This window comes from Lagopus muta, chromosome Z, assembly GCF_023343835.1.
Source record: "Lagopus muta isolate bLagMut1 chromosome Z, bLagMut1 primary, whole genome shotgun sequence".
In the NCBI taxonomy this organism is placed as follows: Eukaryota; Metazoa; Chordata; class Aves; order Galliformes; family Phasianidae; genus Lagopus; species Lagopus muta.
The window spans coordinates 9244416-9265273 of NC_064472.1; the positions used below are offsets into that span (position 1 = coordinate 9244416).

The 20858-nt window shown below is 49.6% G+C and overlaps 1 protein-coding gene across 2 annotated transcripts in view; it reads left to right on the top strand.

Moving 5' to 3' along the window:
* The window catches only part of CNTFR (ciliary neurotrophic factor receptor), a 170978-nt gene that overhangs the window by 96613 nt on the left and 53507 nt on the right, over nucleotides 1–20858 (top strand). For both annotated transcript variants that reach the window (XM_048931848.1, XM_048931849.1), the window contains exon 3: nucleotides 5598–5676. In XM_048931848.1, coding sequence (XP_048787805.1) covers nucleotides 5598–5676 — 79 coding nt within the window. The remainder of the gene's footprint in view (nucleotides 1–5597; nucleotides 5677–20858) is intronic.

Here is a 20858-nt window from a genome sequence, read left to right on the forward strand (position 1 = left end):
GAACCCAGACTGCAGCAGCAGGGACTTCCTAAAAAGTCTGGAGCTTTGTACTTAGAGACGTGTTCTAGGGTTCTGTTTTTGTCTTTTTTCTTTCCCCATCATCGTTATTTTTCTGTTTCCATGCCTGAATACTGAAAGTTCATGCACAGCACTAAGAGTGTGTTCCTGGAGAGGCGGAAGGAGCAGGACCTTCCACCAAACACAATGGTCATGGTGATTTCCCCACCTTCCTAGGAAGGGCACTGGGAAACGTGGGATCCTCAATCATCTCCCATCTCTCATCAGTGCATCTCCCATTGATGTGAAGAGGAAGCATCTTCAGAAGGTTACAACCCAAGGCCCCACTCAAACAGAGGCTCCAGAAAAGCTGTGCACTTCTTTCATAGAAGCCAGCTGTTGATTGATTCCTGCAGCATGTCTCTGCGGGGAGCCAGGAAGTGCTCAGTGTGGGAGAAAGTTGATTAAAAAGGGGGGAACACACAACAGTGACCAAAAAAAAAAAAAAAAAGCCATTTGTTTTTGTATCTCACTGCATCAGTATGGAGGAGAAAGGATTAGGGCTCATGTATACATGCTCACCATAGATTCATGCCCTGTATGTGTTGGGGTGGTGAAGAACAGGCTCAGGGGTGATGTTTCTCTGCAATCCATGCCTGTAAAGATTCAGCCTCCTCCTGCCCTCCCATGCTTTCTCCCAGAACCGATTTCGAAGACACGCGTCGCTTATTAGTATGCCAAGCTTTGTGTTGCCTTTTATCACCACTGGAACAGATGGCTGGGCTTGGACCGCTGCCCTTCGCTTGCAGATAGGCTGGTTCATTTGGTGGCAGTGGTGAGAACAGGTACGAGCTGCAGGAAACGTCCCTCTGTGAGGCAGGAAGAGGGGACAGACGGCAGCAGGCAGCTGCCCGTGCGTTAGGCCAGAACAGTGGCTGTGGAGCCAAGGGCTGTTCATAAACAGGGCTGCTGGAAATGATCCCAGTAATGAGCTTGGGTGATGCTTAAGAAGGTAGGACACGCCTGGCAGAGAGCCATGCTACAAGGATGGTCCCCTTCCTGTCCTTGGAGAAGGGCAGGTCGTAGCACCTACTGTCCCCTTCTCAGCATCAGGGTGTTGTCCGCAGTTTTAATGTGGTGGAACTCACTTTGTCATTTTGCATAGAGCTGGCTTAAAAGGAAGGGCACCCACTCTGTTCCTGGAGCTGAGATCCTCCCAGCCCTGCAGACAAGGGCAGTGGCTGAGATTGGTTGTCCTAGGGGATCTCTGGTCCACAGCTCCCTGCCCATCACGTCTGTGATCCACAAGCCAGCAATTACCTGTCCCAGAGTCCAAGCAGGCAGTTCCCCAATCAGCCTGTGATGTTTCTGGGATGCTCACACATCCCTCAATGTTCTCAGCTCCCTGCTGTGCCTCCTGGAAAGCTCTTCTGGTGTTATGCTCCAGCAGAGCCACCTCTTCCATCCTTGTGAGCACAGTGAGAAGATCTGGTGGGTGCCATTCTCACTGAGGTCCTGGTTATGTCGTGCCTCCAAGCTTTCCAGTGCTTTCCAAGCATTCATGTGGTAGAGCCAGAAGCCCCTTAAGCAGATGGACTAGTGGTCTCTTCCAACCTTAATGATTCTAAGCCTATGGCTGCCTTGGTGTGTGTGTCTTCAAACAAAACAGATGGGAATTTTTTTGGAGGACTTCCCTTCATTTTCCATCCATTTCTACTGGTCCAGCAGTGCTTGGTCTGGGTGGACAGTGTGCTAATCACCATCCTGACAGTGGGAGCTTAAATTAGATTTAAGGAGCACTTTCAAGTAACAGGGCTGACCCTGCCGATAAGGCTTTATGAAACACATATTAAGAGATGCTAAAGCTTGTCTTCTCTTCTCTTGAGCTAAAAAATAAGGTCCAGTGCTGATGAGGCACTGTGAAGCAACAGAGCTTTAGGGCTACAAATAAACCTCTCATGTTAGATGCTGAGCAAGAGTATTGTTGTCTATTTTCCATTTTGCTATCATGAGAAGGGACCAGTGATAGGGATGTCTCTCTGTCCCATGCAGCTCTCACATGGGACAGCCGTAGCATGGGCTCTGTGAGCAGAGGGCTGGCTGAGCAACCACGGGTGGCTGTGGTCAGCCTTTTCCTGTTGATCTGATGCCCAGGAGTTTGTCTGCTGCATCTCCAGTGCAGATGCACTGTTTGCAGTCAGTGTCTGCAATGTAGGTGTAGCATCATGTCCCAGCAGCAGAGAAAGTTGTCACATCTCCTCAGGATATAGGCGTTCTGGGGTGTCCATAGTCAGCACCTGAAGTGCAGGCATACCGTAGCATTTACAGCCAGCATCTGCAGGACAGGTGTGCTGTAACATCAGCAGTCAGCATCTGTAGTGCAGGTGTTCTGCAGTGTTGTTATGGGCACGTGCAGCGCAGGCAGAGCTTCATGCCTACCATTGGTGCAGGTGTACCACAGCAGCTGCAGTTGGTGTCAGTAGTGTGGGCTCACCACAGTGCAGAGCCCATGGACGGCTCTTGGCAGAGCTGCAGTGGAGACATACAGGAAGGAAATGAGTTAATTGAGGTTTTGGGGTTTTTTCTCTTCTGGATCACCACTTGGGAGCTGGGTCCTGTAACAGCAGAGCTGGGGGGAATTTCCTGACAGAAGGCTGTCGAGCGGTCATGAGGTTTGGAAACCAAGGCTGCTTCTGCACATTTCTGGCAGATGCTCGCAGGATGGCCAAGCAGCTTTCAGCAGGCCATAGCTGGTTGCTACCTCATTAACCAGCAAGTGTCTCCATGGCTTTGGGGATCACATTAACAGGAGGTGGGAAGGGATCTGAGCCAATGAAGAAGAGGACCCTGGGACTGTGCAGCAGAGGTTGGCATCTTGTTTTCTGGCTAGATACCTACTCCCCATCCTTATGCTGCCAGTCCCACCTCATCACACCACACCAGTTCACATCTCATCGCTGTGCCCCTCACCCTAGCTCAGGGGCAGGCACGGGTCTTGTCTTCACATCTTCGTGCTGGCCACATCTTGCTCACAAAGAGCCTGTCTGACCCAGGGGAAGCGCCGCTGGAAGCACATTTGGATAGAATGAGAACTGCTGGAGTGGATCATGCTCATGTCCACATTGAAACAGCCTCTAAGAATGACCATCAGAGCTCTACTTTCCACTCTGCTGCCAAGAAATAATTCACCGCAGGGGCAAAAGCAAATATTGCCCGAACTGCTTTTCTGCAGAAGATTGAGTTCCCCACCACTGAGTTTGCTGTAATACAAATGTGGTTCCCTGCTGTCACCTTTCATATGTTTCCTGCAGGAACAGGGACACAGCCCAGGGTCCCTTCTGTTCAAGCACGACTGGTGCTCTGCTGTATGCTACCCCGTGCAGCTGCCTGTCAGGGTGCAGGCATCTGTTAGAAACACCATTAGATGAGCACATGCAGCCAATGGAAATTTGCATTGGAAGCATATGCAGAAATGTTGGAGGTTTTGTTATGTGTTTGGAAAAAGAATAATAATGGCTTTGGGCAGAACAGGCAAACGAAGCAAATGCTGCATGGGAAATTGTGATTTGAGTGAGGAAAAGTTGGTTTTCTCTCTAGATTTTTCACACTGAAATAGCTCCGATTCCTGCCTGGCTGCAGGGCTTGTCTCTGAGATGAAATGGAGATTTTCAGGGGCAAAAACAGCTGAGCAGTGGGAACTCTGTGCTGGCACTGGGCACTGTGGGCTCCCAGAGGACCGTGGCCATTTCCCTGCTCTCTTCTGCCCTTGTAAGCCAAGCAGCATCACTCTTGAGAATCCCCTCCCCGTGGTACCCATTTGTGCACGGGTCTTGCCTCAGGGGAGACTGCCAGGCAGGCAGGCAGGAAGAAGCAGCAGCAATTATTTTAATGACTTGATAAGATGAGGAGCAGGAAGGGTGGGAGGCTGTGATCCCCAGGAGGAGCAGTAGATGTGAGATTGGGAGTGCGATGCTTGAGATAACATCAGCACTGAGGCTGCAGTGAGCAGCCTTGGCTGCATCCCCACTGGGATGGGGACATGAATGGCAGCAGTGTCACACAGGATGTGGTGAGGATGAGTGCAGGATGCAGACTGGGAAGCTGGCATGGGGAAAGGAGGAGCAGAACAGAAGCACAGTGAGTGATAACGATGTAGTAATTAGTGGTAAATCTCCTCAACCCGAGCTTTCAAAGGCCATTATCTCTACTTTGCAGGCGGGGAAACTGAGGCACAGGGAGAGTGATTTGTTCACGGTGACCCGGGAGGGCAGGGGCAGGTGCCATGGTGTGTGAGGATCTGCTCTCACCACCAGTCCTCGTGGTGCAAACCTATTGCCATCAATCCAGCAGCAGTGTCCTGTCTCTTCTCTGCGCTCCCCATTTTCAGTGCCCCATCTGCTGCCCTGGAGAGGCATTTGGAGCTGGGCTGGTCCCACTGCCCTGCAAAACCTGTGTGCCCAGCCATGCTTGCTTTCCTATCCAGCCCACAAAAATCTCATGTCCTGCTGCGAACTCGAAGCCATCTGGGCTCCTGCATGGGCTGTGTTGGTAAGGGAATATGTTTTGCTGGGTTTTTTTGTGGGTTTTTTGTTTTTTTTTTTTTCTGCTGGCCGATGCAGCTCCCCCTTTATTTAGGTCTAAATGGATGCCATCTGGCTAACGAGCCTATACTCATGTTCTAGATTAAAAGGCAATCCTCCACGCGTTACCAGTACGACGCTTTAGATTAGAGAGGTTTAAACGGTTGTGAAGGTGTAATTTGCTTTTCACGCAATGCTGTTCACCTCCTGGCAGACAGGCTGGCAGCACCGCCATCCCCAGCAGCTCCCTCCTGCCCTGGTCCCCTGCATCAATCCTATTTGCCGTGTGACCAGGGAGGGTCATGCTGTTTCTCTTGATCCCAGAAATGCTGCAGCATCTGCATCTTGCATATCCTAAGCACAGAGCATTGCCATGGAGAGGTGGGATATGGCTCCATCTCTTATGAAGAAAAGATAACTCCAGGTTGCTTATCTTGATTGGGTTACACATGCCTCTTTGTAGTCCATTTGCAGGCAGATGCTGAAGGGAGCCCAGCCCCAGGGCTTGACTTCTTGGGGAGAAGTTGAAAAGCAGAGGAGAAAAAGAGAGCAGTTGTGCAAGGTGTATCATAGCCTGCAGGCACTTAAGTCTGTTGGCAGCTCAGTTGGAAAGTGCCACAGGCCATGGAACCATGAAGTGTATGCTGACAAAACACCTCCTTTTGCTATACGTTCTCCCATTGTGGACTGAAATTTTGCTGCGTGGCAGCACAGAATCACAGAATGGCCAGGGTTGGAAGGGACCTCAAGGATCACGAATCTCCAACCCCTCTGCCACAGGCAGGGCCACCAACCTCCCCATTTAATACTAGACCAGGATGCCCAGGGCCCCATCCAGTCTGGCCTTAAACACCTTTAGGCATGGGGCATCCACAGCCTCTCTGTACAGCCTGTTCCAGCACCTCACCATTGTCATGGTATCCCCTTGCTCCTCCCATGCAGGGTCCAGCTCTGGGTGCACTGCTTGCAAGCTCTGCTGTGGCAAACCGTGACTGCTTCTGTCTGTGCTTGCTTCCACAGATGGCCAATCCTGTCCCGTCAGCCTGCTGCGTGGTGCTCGCCGCGGTGGTGGTGGTGTATGCTCAGAGGCACAGCCAGGGTGAGTCTTGTCCCATCTCCAGGGGGATCTCAACAAATGCAGGTGCTGCTCCTCTAGCCTCTTTTCTAGCACAAGCTGGGTGTGCTTGTTGCATTTTCTTGATGTTATATTTCTGGATGTCATTGTTTTCTCCTCTGCTTGATGTGTGCATCCCCTCCTGCCTGTGCAAGGGATTTGGACATCCTGTATCCCACCAGCACCTGCTGGTCCTTCTTGGTGCATTTCCTCCTGCCCAGACTCCTGCTTGTTCCAGGATGCTCCTGCAACCTTTCCCATCCCTTTTACTCCTCTCCTGCACCATGAAAGGAAGGGAGGCTGGGAAGAAGCAGAGCGTGACAGCCCCAGTGCCTGACACCCAATCCCACGGCTATCACTGCTGCCCCGTTGTGCTGTGATCTCCTGGGGGTGATTTTGTCCTCACCTCACATCTGCGCCCACCATTGGCTCATGCCTTTCTAGGTGAGCAGAGGATCTGGGGCTTTGGAGAGACGATATTTTAGAGTCACTGATGGTATTTGGAGCTGGAGGACCCCATGCCACCTTGGGTTCAGACCTGAGCAGGACGTTTTTGGGCAACTGTCTGGGTTTCTCTATGGAGTCACTTGTGGCAGCCCTGTAAAAGAGAACAGAATGGGGAGCCTCCATGGTTTTCCTGACAGTCAGCAGTTGCTTTCAGTGGGTTATGGAGTGGAGTTTTGCTGGCTAGCTCTGATAAGAATACCTGTGCATTCATGGACTTGGTGGGGTTGAGGAATCCTGCAGGAGCACCTTACTGACCTGCTCTAAATCCAGATGGGTGGTTTTGTGCAGCCCTGCAACTGGGATTTGGTGGCATGTGGGTTTGCTTGTTTTTCCTGCCCAGAACTCACCCCTTTCTCATAGCTGCAGCCTCCCTCATCCCCTGCCCTCATCCCCTGTCTGCACTTGCCACTTAGGCTGGAGAATTGGGGCTGGAAGATGAATGAATCCCATTGATGGCAGTGACTGGATGGAGTGGGGGAAGATGCAGGTGTAGAGTCCATTTATCACGCTCTTGAGGCACGCTCAACTTTAATAGCTCATGAAGCACTTTAAGAGATGCATTAGCACTGAATACGTGAGCGAGGAGGATGTGACAAGCTGTTAAGCAAGCGGGAGCACTGTGCAGCAAGGCTGGCCACCCGCTTCTGGCTCTCACGTGCGCACTGGTGATTACTGGAGCGTCCTGCATTGTGCCACATGAATCTATAAAAGCAGCATTGGATGTAGCAGTGGTGAGGTTGCTTGTGTGTCAACTCCTCTGCTGCTCATCTTTGCTCCTTCTCCTTGGAGCAGGAGGAGTGAAGGGCACTTTTCTTTTGGATGCGACTCCCCAAGCCCCAAGTTTTTGGGGTGGAAATAGACCTGAGGGGACGTGCATCAACTACCCTTCCTCCATCCCTCTCTAGAACAGTCTTGCTCCAGGGAAGTTTGCTTCTGGCAAACCAGTTTGGTGATGCCCACACCATGCTTGCTTTACCTGAGCATGGGTTAATAACCACCATGCCTGAGCACACAATCCTTGTGGGCTACCTAGCTACCAGCCAACAGGATCCCCCCCCTTTTGTACTGTTCCTTTCCTTGGTATCCATGGTAGATTGCTGAAGGTAAGTGTCAAGCAGGAGACACAAGGATGGATTACTCAGTGAGGTTTGATGAGTGAATGGAGGTTGCATGGTGTGCTCACTGTCCATCCCATTGCTACCGAAGCAGACACTCTGCACTGTGAGTGCTGTGGTGCGTGCTGGGTGGCTGTGCTGCACACAGTATGCTGCACCTGCATGAGTGGTGCTGCAGCAATCCATGCAAGAGGCAGCTCTTAGGTCTTAGGTGCCATGACCAGAGAGAGCCCTGTCCCCATCCGTCAGCCTTGCCAGAGTTATATACGCAGCTGTTCCAGATTGAGATTTCTCTGCTTTTAAAAGAGGAGTAATTCTGTTTTATTGATCCTCACCTTGCTGAATTAACTCGCGTTTAAACAATAATTATGTTTTCACGTGGGAGAGGAGAGAAGGAGATGAACGTCTCTGGAAATTAATGCATTTCAGGCGCCGCAAGCTGGGGTTAATTTATTGATGAGTGGAGAAGCCACTATCTCCTCTGTTACTCACCAGTAACAGGCAATTAGCCCCCATCCTTCCTCAACCGAGGAAAAGACAGAGATTTTGTTTCATCAGTTTCCCTCCTCTCCTGCTCCCTTCAGCCCCAGCACTAATCGTTTGCAATCGGTTCTGCTGCAAAGCCTCCCAAGAGCTCCATCCGAACGTGCCTCGTTAGAGATGCTGCCCACATTGCATCTAAGACAAAGCCTGAGCCGATAAACAGCCTTTGAAATGCACAGCAAAGCCATGCAAATTGGCTTCTCTGAGAGCAGGTCGACTGTGCATACCTTCCTTTCTCCCCTTTACATCATGTGATGTTTATGTTGGCTGACAAGAATGTGACCAACTCTGTTCCTGCATCACTTGGCCCATGCAGGTCCCTGGAGCATCAGCCTGGCAGGGTTAAACCAGTTGCTTTGCTTCTTTGAGTTTTGCCTTTTTTTCTCTGTAAGGGTGGTGTTTATTTTCATACAGGTGCATGGTTGGTTTGTAGACGTGCATCTGGTTTTCTGATAGTGATTCAGATGACATGCAGTTAAAGTGCTGGGATGAAAGTCCTTGCTGCACTTCCAGTGGGGCCCAAGGGGTTCATTTGTGACAGCCTCTGCACTTATGCTGCCAGATACGATGCTACCCATGTCCTAAACCCAGGGAGGACTGAGCCCATGGAGACATCCAGGAAGATGTTCTCTTTCAGTGTACTACTGGAGCAGGAGTCTCATGGCTCCTTGATGAGAGAAGCATTCAGCACAGCATGCTGACAATGCCTCTGGGCTTGCAGAGTCACTTTACAATGCATAGTGCACTTACATGGCAGGTTTTAGGGAGATATGGGACCACTAGAGACCCAATTTGTGCATGTTTGGGAACAGAGGTGTATTTTTCTACAGCAAAATAATTTGGAATTTCAGTATTTAAGTAGCACTGGGACAAGAGAAAAAAAGTTTGGGATGATTTTTAATTCCCCTTTTTTCTCCCTGTTCGCAGCTGGAGTATTCCTATTCCTGCACATCACTAAATTTCCAGAGCTGGAGCTGTGATCCTCTTCCCTCTTCCATCCCTTGCTGTTTCTTTTGCGTCTGATTTTACTTACCTCTCAGCAGGTTGGACTATCTTAGGATCCTTCTGTGCCCCCCAGGACAAACAGCTTTGCTTCCTCTGATCACTTCAGAAACAGGGTTTGCAAAGCCTCAGGCATCCGGCCATTCTTTCGGCTTGATTTTGTCCCATTATTCACCGTTAAAAAAAAAAAAAAGTCTGAAGCAGAATATAGTTACTGTGTGATTCCTGGGATGACTGTGCACTGGTTCTGAAGGCTGGCAGGGAATCTGGGGATGCATCCCTCCTGCCTGCCTTCTTGGACTCTGCCCTGCCAAGGGGCAGGTGGCGCTGTGCTTTTCTCTTGCTTTTCCCTGCAGCAGCTGGTGTTCATGTCAACACGCTTCTTGGGTGCTGGAGTCCTGCTCTGAGCTGGTCCTGGTGACCAACAGCTCTGCTCTGTATCGTTCATGGTTATAAATAACGGATCTGTACAACACTCTTGACAAAGCAAATGGCTGCATTGATGAGACGTGTGCTGCTGCACAGGTGCAACAAACCCAGTACAAGACAGAGGTTAGGGATTATTTTAGACCCTTTCTCACCTCTTTGCTCTTTCAAAGACTCCAGATTCAAGGGAAGCCTCAGCACCCAGCCTTTGAACCTCCTTGTGCTTTTCTCTGCTAGATTTCAAGATATAGCCATTACCACCAGGCAGCTACCTAGAGACCCCAGCCAGGCCAATGTCTGGGCTTCTACTCAGCATCCTCTTACTCAAGCTCAATTCTTACTTTTTCCCTATTGCTCCTGTCAGTCTTCCCTGATACTGAGTGTTTGTAGCCATCCTTTCTGAAATGCGTGCACTGGATCTAAAGCAGCAGTGCGGGAGCAGTCTATTCTCTGCTTTTATCACGCTATCAGAGTGCCATTCAGTCATGCATTAAGTGACATGACAAACATCTGTCATGTGTTGTTTGTTTGGTTTCCCATCCTTTCTCCAGGGTGAGATGTGTGTGCAATGGAGTGTTTTGGAATTTCTGTAAACACCCGTACGCAGCTGCTGACTGTTAGCTGTGGGGAAGACAAGGTCAGAAAGACAACGCACGTGTGAGCGGGAGGCTGCCATGGTGCAGGCTTCCCTCTGAGTGAGCTCTGCCTTCTTGTTGCCTTGCATGGCATACCTGCCCGTGGGTTGAAGATCTAGTAATCTTTAAGGTCGATTCCAACCCAAGTCATTCTATAATTTTGTGATTGCACCTGCCCACCTCCTGGCATCTCCATGCGTCTCAGGCCATGTTTTGCTCTGGTGTTTCATCTCCAGATGCCTCCTGCAAGGTCATTTTGGAGTAGTTGTCCTCCAGATACAGCTCTTATGGTAAATGGGCTTGTGGACAATGGACTTGTCCATTCTGCTCTGTACATCAGCCTTCATGTTTCCTGTGAACTTTTCCAACACCAGCTTTACACTGCCTGCAAGATAATTGATAAGGCGAGTGATTAGCAGTGGGCCAAGAGCAGATCTCTGCATGGCCATGCTGGGAACACCCTCCTGCAATGATGACTCCCCATTAACAATTAATTCCCCATTAGCAATCACATTTTTTTAATCTTTCCTGTTATAATTCTGGATGCTGTCATTATCCAGCTGGCTGAAATGTCAGCTTTGCTCAATGCATGAGCTGGTTACAGAGCACTCCTGGTTGGGAAGCAAGGCTTGGCACAGCCTCTACCTGCCCTGCATTCTTCACTCTTTGCAAGTCATCTCAAAGCCAAAATGCTGCTCACATGGGCTTCATGGAGAGTTCAAAGAGCTAGAACCAAGGTATCATGCCGGATCAATAAGAGGACACATCTTGGCATTGGAAGGACATTATCAGGGTTTGCTCAGCCCATACTCAGACTAAGCAAGCTTCAGTTTTCATTGATATTCACAATTTCTGTTCCTGAAAGACCTTAGTCCCAGGGCAAACATAAAGAGATGCTCCTGTCTTCTTTCCTACTGCTGGGGGTGAACGTGAAGGTGGTATAGCATAGGGATGCCTTTGCAAGGAAGAGTCATGATCTCCATGCCTAGGTATTCATCACTGTGACAGTTTCCCCACTGCATCCCCATCTTCTTTGGCAGCACACAGCCTCAGGGAAGCAACAAGGACAACGATTCACTCCTAGCTGGGCAGACACTTCAGCTGCAGCCTGTTGAACATCACTGCATGCCATTAGGACATAAGGTACCTCATAAAAGCTTGGGGTCCCCTCACTGCCTTGATCTTCTTGCCTTGCTGTGAAGGTGAGTCTGGCTGATAAAAGGAAGCACAGCCACATGCTGTATCCTTTCTTCTCTAGCTGTCCCCCATTTTCTCCCTTCCTTCTCTCTGGCCCAAAACACCTGGCTACTTGTGCAGCACAACTGCATCTCCTGTCTACCTGCCTACAAAGACTACCCTGTTTGCAAAGGAGAAGAAAACAGCAAAAATAGCCCCAGCTCCTGGAACATCTCTTTCTATTACTGGACATCCCTCTGAGCTGAAGTAGACTTCCTGCCCAGACATGGAGTGAATTATGGCCAAGCTCTTGGAAGCTGACCTTGTGGTCAGCCGGGGCACGGGCTTGCTAATAAATGCGGTCATCCCCTACCGCAGACAGCCTATTTTTAGTGCCTGTGTTTCCTTGCCTGCTGCCTCTCAGCCCTGCCCAGTGGCCCTGCAGATCCCAAGCTGGTCACCTTGGCAGCGTGGCTCATGCTGTGGGATAGCCCTGCTGGGAGCAGAAGCCTCGCTCCTCCCACTAGGACATGAGATATCCAGGGAAACCGTTCCATTTGCTGCCTGTTAGTTTTGCATGCACGCAGCGATGTGGCTTCTCCAGCTGGGTTGTGCTTGGGACTACGGCTGCACTCCCTGTCTGTTGGGCAAGGAGCTGTGAGCTTGCTGTGCTTTACACAGGGGGTGCACTTAGAAAATAGCTGCAGCTCTGTGCAAGGTGAGCATTCCATTGTGCAGAATGCTCTCATGTACAGAAAGAGGGATGCTCCTAAGGTAGAGATGAGGTTCTGGAGCAAAGCAAGGATCAGTTCCTGGGCTGAGAACATGGGAAGGATATCACAGAATTGTTTGTCACCTGGTCCAACTCCCCTGCAGTGAGCAAGGACACCCACAGCTCCATCAGGTGCTCAGAGCCCTTCCAGCCTGACCTTGAGCATCTGCAGGGATGGGGAATCCACCATCTTTCTGGACAATTCAAATCTTAGAAATAAGTAACACTAACAAACATATGAACGCCTCCATCAGCTGGTGTATTGAAGTGAATCACAAAGCTATAGAATAAAAAAAAAAGTTTGGATCTGGCAGGTTTTGAAGAAGTAAATCTGCAGACTCAAAGAACAGGGGAAGATCATCCACTACAGTGATGAGAGAAAGAAGATGTTAGGAGGATCACAGTCTGCCAGGACTCACTAGTTCAGGCAGCGGCAAGGAAAATTGTGTCTCAGTAACCTCTCGGACTTCATTAGACGTATTGGAAAGTGCTGACAGAGAGGAACTGGGGTTTGCAACCCACTCAGCTCCTATAGGAGCTCTGAGTAAGGTGTTTCCACCTGAGGAAAAAAGCCCTAGGAGTTCCCCAGGTTGCCAGGATCCTCTGAAAGCATGAGCAGCCACACAGGACACCAAGGGTCTGCCCACAGATGGCATTCTGTGCTGGGAACTGTTCTTTCCATGAGTTCCACATTGATCTCTTTTTGATGAGGGAGGAAGCAGCCTCATCCAAGGGTTATACCTGTTGTTTTTATGCTTGTTACGTTGATGAAGGCCACCAGAAGTGAAGGATCTTGTAAAGCTGTGAAGTTGAAGTGGAAACCAAGCATGCGGGGGATTTGGCTTGAGCCAGCCTGCAAAAGCTGGGTAAGGTCTCCCCTTGGAAGTTGCACACGGCCACCCCAGAAGTCAGCACCTTGCACTGCCAGCACAGCCTGCTCCCACCAGCACTGGGACACTCTGTGTTTCTCCCTTTTTGAGGGTTCCCAGAATCTGGAGTGCTGGGTTGCAGGTTGCCCCGGCATTACAAAGCCATCTCAGGTCAGGATGAAGGAGCAAAGCACGGTGGCATTGGGCAATGCTTGCAAGGCTCTAGCAAAGGGGAAGGCAGCAGTGTCCAAGCAAAGCTGTGGATAATAAGAGCACAGTTGCAGAGAAACTGAGACCAGGCATCCTCCTCTCTGCTTTCTGAGAAAAGGGTGTTGCTAGGGTAGAAGCAGGGTGAAGGCATCTCAAAATGTGCTCAGGAGAGCAGATGCTGTACACAACATGTACAGAAGGAGCAGAAGTGCTACTTGCAAGATGTGCAGTCTGTTCTGTGTCTGAAAAAAGCATCTTTCAGGATAAGCAGTGTTGGGCAGCACTAAATGGAGTGGATCCATGCAGAGAAGCCAATATAATTGTGGCATATTAAAAGGAAAAGAAGAAGGATTGAGCAGGGTCTGTGGCAGGCTTGTTACTGAGAGGAAAAGCAATGCATGTCACCTTGTAATGAGTGCTCTAGCAAGGCCAATCAGGTGGAGAAGTGAAGTGAGACTGCAAAGCAATTGACAGTGATGGAGGCAGGAGGGGTTACTGCAGTATTACCCAATGTACAGACCATTGATCTCTTGGTTAGGATTTTCTGAAGATTGTTACTTAGGCTTAGGTGCCACCAGGTGCTAATTGAAGCTGAGGAGCCTGGAGCCTTTTCCTTGCACTACTGCATACACTAGTGTGCAGGATTAGTTCTTGGCCCCGGGCAGGATGCATCCACCCACGGTGCAAAAATCCCTGTGGATGGGGCAGAGCCTTGCTGTATGGTGCCAGCAGAGCCATGTGCCGCCCTTCATCCCAGGTTCAGCACACCATGATGTACCCTTCCTAGCTTTTTTAGTTTGCAAAGCCCGGAGTGTTTTCCCCAGCGCACATCCCTATTAGCTGATACAAACTATCCATACAAGCTCTTCTGTTCTCTTTTTGTTTTCTGAAGTGTTACAGAGCAACCAGAGGTCTGCAGCACCCAAGCTGAAAAACACTGACCTGCAAGGCTGAGAGCCCAAGGACTTCTGCCAGCAAAGAGTCTGTGCTTTGTAGACAGGAGAGCGATGGCACTGTCACACCGAGGGGCTGGTTGGGATGCAAGAGCTAAAGCAGAGCTAAGGCATGCAGAACAGTTTGCTTGGCCCCTGCTGAATTTGCTGAACTATAACGAGGTGAATCTGCTGGCTGGGAAAGAGCTCTTTGCTATGCTGCAGAGTGCTTCTGCATTGGAGAAAGACAGGAGCATACATGTGCAGGCAATGCACGGGGTCTCTGCAGTGGCCATCCTGGTGCTCCCATGCCCATTCAGACGAGCGCCGTGCTCCATCCATGCTCTCAGAGTCACAGGAAGCACAGCACGGAGCAGTCCCCAGGGGATGTGAACACTGGACTTCTTGGGATGAATCACAGAGAGCTTCCAGCCCCAGGCAAGCCGTGAACCCCAGCGAGTTGGGCCCTGCCGTGCTGGTGCTGTGCCTGAGCTGTGGTTGCTCCAGCTGAGTGCATGCGTTGCTGGGGAGAAACCAAGGCATGTAGGAGCAAGTGTGTCAAATCCTAAAATTGACATCTGTCTGTCTACTCCCACCTCTCAATTTCCCATGGGAAGTCTCTACTCCTGGCCAGCATTGAGAGCAGGAGAGCTGCCACAACCCATGCCAGCTGCTGGGAGAACTGGGAAGGCTTGGGACGAAGCAGGAAAATGCAACAGCGTAGCTAGGAGAGGAAAGAGGCTGCTGAGCTCATCATTGTGGCTGCTCTTTGGGGTGGATGGAGGCACACAGCAAGGCATGATGTGACCACGTTCTGCCTGCAGTGCCCAGTAGATCTGAAAATTAATTTTACCATCATGGCAAAGGGCACAGGGTGACTGGTGTGCCTGTCTCCTTTTGCTTTCAGTGAAGGTGTTGCTTTGTGGTGTAGGGAAAGGATAGTGGAAGACCTGGGAGCTTGGGTCCCCACTGGTGTTTCCAAGTTCATAAAGCATCATGCAGGCCTTGGGGAAAGAAGTCCAGAAACAGCTTTGGGCAGGCTTGATGCTAGTGACTCACCACACCCCTTGTGCTCCAATGGGATTCCGTTCATGTTACTGGTACCTAGAATGGCTTGGGTTGGAAGAAACCTTGAAATCGTCTAGTTCCAACCACCCACATGCCTTTATGTCATAGCTGTCTCTAGGGTATTGTCTCTGCCAGCTTTGCTTTCTAGCACCTGTCCCTCTCCCAGCACTGCAGAGCACAGCCCTTTGACTGGCAAGAGAAAAGATGTCCTGGTGGAAGATATTTGGTCTCGGTTGGTATACTGGTTCTGCCTGCTTCACTGTGCACAGAATCACAGAATATTCAGAGTTGTGGAAGGGATCCACAAGGATCACCTGGCTCCACAAAGGACCACCCCAAATTCAAACCCTATGTCTGAGGTCATTCTCCTTGAGCTCAGGGTTGCGGCTGCTGGCCTGGCCGATCTGTTCCAGTGCCTCCCACACACTTCACCTTGGCAAAGTGAAGAACTTTTTCTTAATACCCAGCCATTGGTTGACACCACTGACATTTCTAGGCTGACTTACTGCCCTTCCCACCATGTCAGCACTGCTTTGCTGGGGCACATCAGATCTGCCTCACGCTGGCAGCTCCTCCAGCTCTCAGCCCTGAGTGCAAAGGGTCACTGCTGTGTGTCCTCCCAACTTGCAGACTGAATTTCTGCTGTTCTCTACCCGTGTTGCTGGAGGTTGATCTTTGCCTCCTTACTTTGCTGGAGTGTGAGCCCTGAATATTCAAGGAACAGCGCTGAACTCAGCGTGACCATGGTTGGTGGATTCTGGCCCTTAATTAATTAGCATTGATCGCACTTCACTTCCAGCAGCAGAGAAGGGAGCTGCGGCTCAGGGAAGCAGCAAAGTGTAGCAATACAATCACCGCAGCCATTTTCATGCTCCTGGTCAGTGTTCTCCCAAACTCGCATTCCTGCATTTACTATTATCTCCTTACTTTTGCAATTACATTCTCGGCAGCCCTGGAGAGATGGGTGTGGGCATCCTATCAATCCACGAGTAGGACATTCAGATGCAGACCCTGCAGGAGTATTTCAGGATTCAGGTGGTGGATTTAATGCTGTCCCGGTGTTTATCCTGCCCTAAATCACAGCTTCAGTGTGAGGACCATACAGTGAGAATAACCAAGAAAGAAAGAAGGCACGTATGGCAGAATTTTGAGCATAGGAACATAGGAAGTTCCATGTGAACACGAGAGAGAGCTTCTTTACTGTGAGGGTGACAGAGCTCAGGAACAGGCTGTGCAGAGAGATTGTGGTCATCTTCTCTGCAGATGCTCAGTGCCCACCTGGACACTCCTCTGCACCTCTCTGTAGGGTATCTGCTTTAGCAGGACTTCGGACTTGATCTCCAGAGGACCTTTTCAACCCCTAAGATTCTATGATTTTGTGAATGTGTTGTGTGGCACTTCGTGTTGCAGATCAGCAGGTGCGTGATGTTGGGGACAGGTTTGGACTGAATTCCTCTGTCTCTTGCACAGCTGGAGCTGGGCAGCCTGATGTGCCAGGTGCCACAGGGCCATGGGAGAGAAGGAAAATACACTTGGGCCAGTCGCTTCATTTCATTTCAGGACTTGGGCTCCCATTTGTAAGACACTGCCTCTGTTTGTTTCCTCTCTGAATTGTCAACTCACTAAGGCACCTCTCGCTGCCTGCCCGTCCCATGGGTCTGCTGCCTGAGCAGTGGGGAAGAGCCTCTGGCAGCAGAGCCTTCTGGAGCTCTGTCTGCTGCTGCACGTCCCAGAGCTGCTGAGGAGATCCTCCGGGAATCGTTTTCCGCTGGAAAATGAAGTCCTGTCAGCATCCTCATGTTTCATAAATCCATATTTCTTCATCAGAAGAAAAAGAGGAGAAAAACAGAGGTGGAAAGAGGCTGCAGTGTATCTTTTTGGTATTTTTCAAAAATGGTTTTAATTGACACCTCTTCTGCACAGAAGGGTTGTAAAGCCCTTGTACAACATAACAGGCTGTTTAAAAGGTGCAAAACCCTTTGGGTTTCACTCTGAAGGAACCCAAGCTTTCTGGGGTTCATTGGTGCTTTTTTTTTTTTCTTTTTTTTTTCTTTTTTAATTTTTTTTCCACTTTGGAGACTTTTTGGAAGTTGATGCTTTTGCACCAAAGCTGCACCTCAGCCTTATCCCAAACCTCCCCGTAGCATCCCCAGGGCTGATGGGTGCTGTCAGTGCTTTGAGCGCATCCCTCCAGCCCCACCGTCCTGTGTGGGCTGCAGCCAGCCCCAGCTCCCGGCCTGTTTTTGCTTTGCTTTAGAAAATAAACAGGCGTAGAGCCCAGTGCCGCTGTGACCGATAGAGAAGGGGGGGTGACCGGCAGAGTTGAAAAGATTGTTTTCTATTCATGGCCTCCAGCATGAGGTAGGGAAAAAGCCACTTTCTGACTGCGCACGCATACATTTGCATTGATTGAAGGCAGAGTCGCTGCCTCCCTGTGCCCTTTCTCTCCTTTTGGGCTCTCTCAGATCCTCCCTCCCCAGGAGCCCGAGCAGCAGGGATGCACACAGCTCCTGCTTAGGGCTCTTCCATCACTGCCCGTTGCCTCTTCCCTCCTTTCCCCTTCCCCTGACAGCAGCCTCCCACAGCCGACTCATTTCAGAGATGTTTTTTCACTGCTCCAGCCAACATTTTTCTCTCCCCCATTACGTTTAGCTTCCCCCTCCCTCTTCCAAACTATTTTTTTAAGCAATAAATAATTTCGGCGTGCTGAAGAAGCATGCAAAGTCAGCGCTAGGCTACGGCGAAACGCTCCATTTGTTCTAGGAGTCCTTTTCCACTCAGAAAGCTTCCCCTAGTGTTTAATTTTAAAGCATGTCATTATTATTATTTGTTTTCTTACTTTCCAGAAGAGATTCCCGTATTTTTTCGGCTTGTCTGGAGATTTCCACACGCAGACACGAACTTTTCCTTTGGCTTTTCTCCCCTGCTTGCTTTCTTTTCGCTGGGGTTAAAAGCCCCAAGTCAGCAAGGTACTTAAACACATGCTGAAAGTTAAGAGCTTGCCTAAGTGCTTTGCTGACTGGGAGCCAAGGATATTTTCTCGAGCCCTTAAAATGCTTCAGAACCTGAATTCAAAACGTTTTGTAGAAAATCCAGAATTCAAGTATCTCTTGTACTAATGGTGGCTGTAATTCAGGAGTGCCATCAGATAAGGGCTGCACTCTTCCTCCTGGAGCTGGTGAATACCCTTGCAGAAAATGCTTCCCTAAAGTCTTTCACCACTTCAAGGAGCTCTCCGGAGATCTGGACATGTGCTTTTGTTTCACTCACTGATCATGTTGGCATTTTGGTATTTGTTTTGCTTGACACTTGATGCTTCTAAGTGTTGAAATGTAGGGAAAAAAGGAGCAGTTCGCTGAAGTCACATAGAGCAAATATCTGCAGCCGAACTAATGCTTTCTCATCATCCCAAACACAGAAGGGGGAAAACAGAAAGAAGCTAAAAAAAAACAAACCAGAAAACCAACCACACACATACAAATATATCTATATAAAAAAAGCAGAAATAACAACAATAAAAGGAATAAAAACCCTGCAAACAGAGACCTCTGTGAAGCTGCAGCATCACTAACTGGAGGTCAGGAGGAACATCCTGAGAGCAGCAACATGTTTCCCTTCAAAGGGATTAGTCTGAGGGGCTGTAGTAATGTCTGTACAGAGAGGGAACAGTGGTGAGCAGAGGAGAGGAAAGGCTGCTCAGACAGCAGGTTCTTCCAGAAGTGGAGAAGCAATTAGCATCAAAGAGAAATCATGCTCAGCTGCTTGGGCTCTGTGCGATGGATGCGGGTCTCTGCCACCAGTCAGCTGCTGGGTCTGCTTTGAAATGCTTATCGGTGTAATGGGGAGTATTTTGGCTTTTTCCCCCCCTTTTTTTGAAAAGATGATTGAAATGTTATGTTTGCACCTCTGCATGAGTCAACCTGTAAATTCTCTACCTGCTAGCTGCAAAGCAGCTGGCACTTGCAGCCTCCCTTTATCTCTCTCATGTCCGCATAGCTCTTTCTGGCAGGCTATGGGTCTACTATCTGGCTGCACCCAGAAGATGCTTCATGTGTCTGTCAGGATGCAGCTTCCCAGTTGTGCATGGCTCAGCACTGCTCATCGCTTCCAGGCTTGGCTTTGCTTGAGCACCCTTTGGAGTGAAAGGCATGAAATGCAAATGTAATATCTTCTTATTACACAAGAAGATCCTGAGACCTTGGCTTAATTGTTAATACAGCCCCTCGTGGGCAGAGTAGATTGTTGCTTTATTATTAATATTGCTTTGAAATAATCTAGGCTACAGGAGTACAAGTGTTGCTCGGAGAAATGACTGATGAAAAAATAGGAAGAGAGTTGGGAAAACGCTTCCCATTGTGTCTTTACTTCCTCATGTGTGCTTCCTGTGCTGGCAGCATAGAATCACGGAATCTTTAAGATTGAAGAAGATGGTTATCTAGTCCAACTGTCAGCCCACTCCCACCATGCTCACTAATCATGTCCCTCAGAGCTACATCTCCACATTTCTTGAACACCTCCAGGGATGGTGATAATGTCAGTTCCTCTGTTCAAGAGGAAGCTGAATCATGGGGCTGATGCAGGGGGAAGAAATCCCTCCATTGGTTAGAAACACATCCTGGGGTCTCACCTCTGGGTGTTTATGGGTGTAGAAAGAAGTGTTAGCATTTCTCCTGGGCATTCTCAGGCACAGGACATCATTTTTTTGAGTAATAGAACCATAGAATTGTACAGTAGCTTCAGTTGGAAGGGACCTTAGAGATCATCAAGTTCCACCCCCTGCCATGGGCTGGTTGCCCCCACCAGCTCAGCTGCCTGGGGCTCCAACCAACCCAGCCTTGAGCACCTCCAGGGATGGGGCACCACAGCTCTCTGGGCAGCAGTGCCAGGGCCTCACTGCCCTCTGAGTGAGGAATTTCTTCTGAATATCTAACCTAAATCTTCCCTCTTTTAGTTTAAAGCCATTCCCCCTTGTCCTATCACTGTTAATCTGTGTAAAATGTCAGTCCTCCAGTGACGTGACTCCACAAGGACATAGAGCTGTTGACTACAACCCTCTGGCTGCAGTCACCCAATCAGTTCCTTACCCACCCAGTAGTACACCCTTCAAATCCATCTGTTTCCAATTTAGAGATAAGGATGTGGTGTGGAACCATATAAAATGCCTTGCACAAGCCTGGGTAGATGACATCAGTTGTCCTTCTGTTGTCCACCGATGCTGTCACTCATCACACTCCTGGCCTCGTGCCTCATCCCTGAGGGGCTGAGCCTCCCATACCTGTGGTTGAGGCCGCAGAGGAGTTTTTTTCCAGCTCAGGATGCAGAAGTTCACAAGTTAAGTTGCAGCGGCTCCAGCTTCAAGCCCAGCTGCTGCTGATCCACCCAGGGGTGTGAGCATTGCATCAGGCAGCGATGAGCCACTGGCCTACAGCAGGCGAAAGCCAAGCCAACGGACAGACAGAGGGAGCCTAAGGGGCTGAATTTTAGAGCTATTAAATGATTAAATGCAAAAAAAAAAAAAAAAAAAAAAAAAAAAAGAGTTAATTTAACATCACGGTTGTGATTTTACACACCCAAGAGCCTGGAAATTGAGAGCGCTGCTTCTCACACAGGGATCGTAACTTGGCACTGCGCAGATTGTACAGTATGTAAAATTAGACCGGAGAAATAGTAAATATGCTGCAGGGACCAATACTGTCTTGGCAGAAGGAGGATGGACAGAGTGGGACCCAACAGGTCTTTTACGCCTCAGACTTCCATAATTCCGTGCTAATAAAAAATAAAACAACCCTCTAGCATAGTGCCTGGTGCAGAGCACAGCCCGCAGCGGGACAGGGCAGGAGTGTGGCTGCCCCAATGTTTGTGCTCCAAGGGAGACTGCTGCTCAAGGGTGGGTGCAACTAGGAGCAACGGGG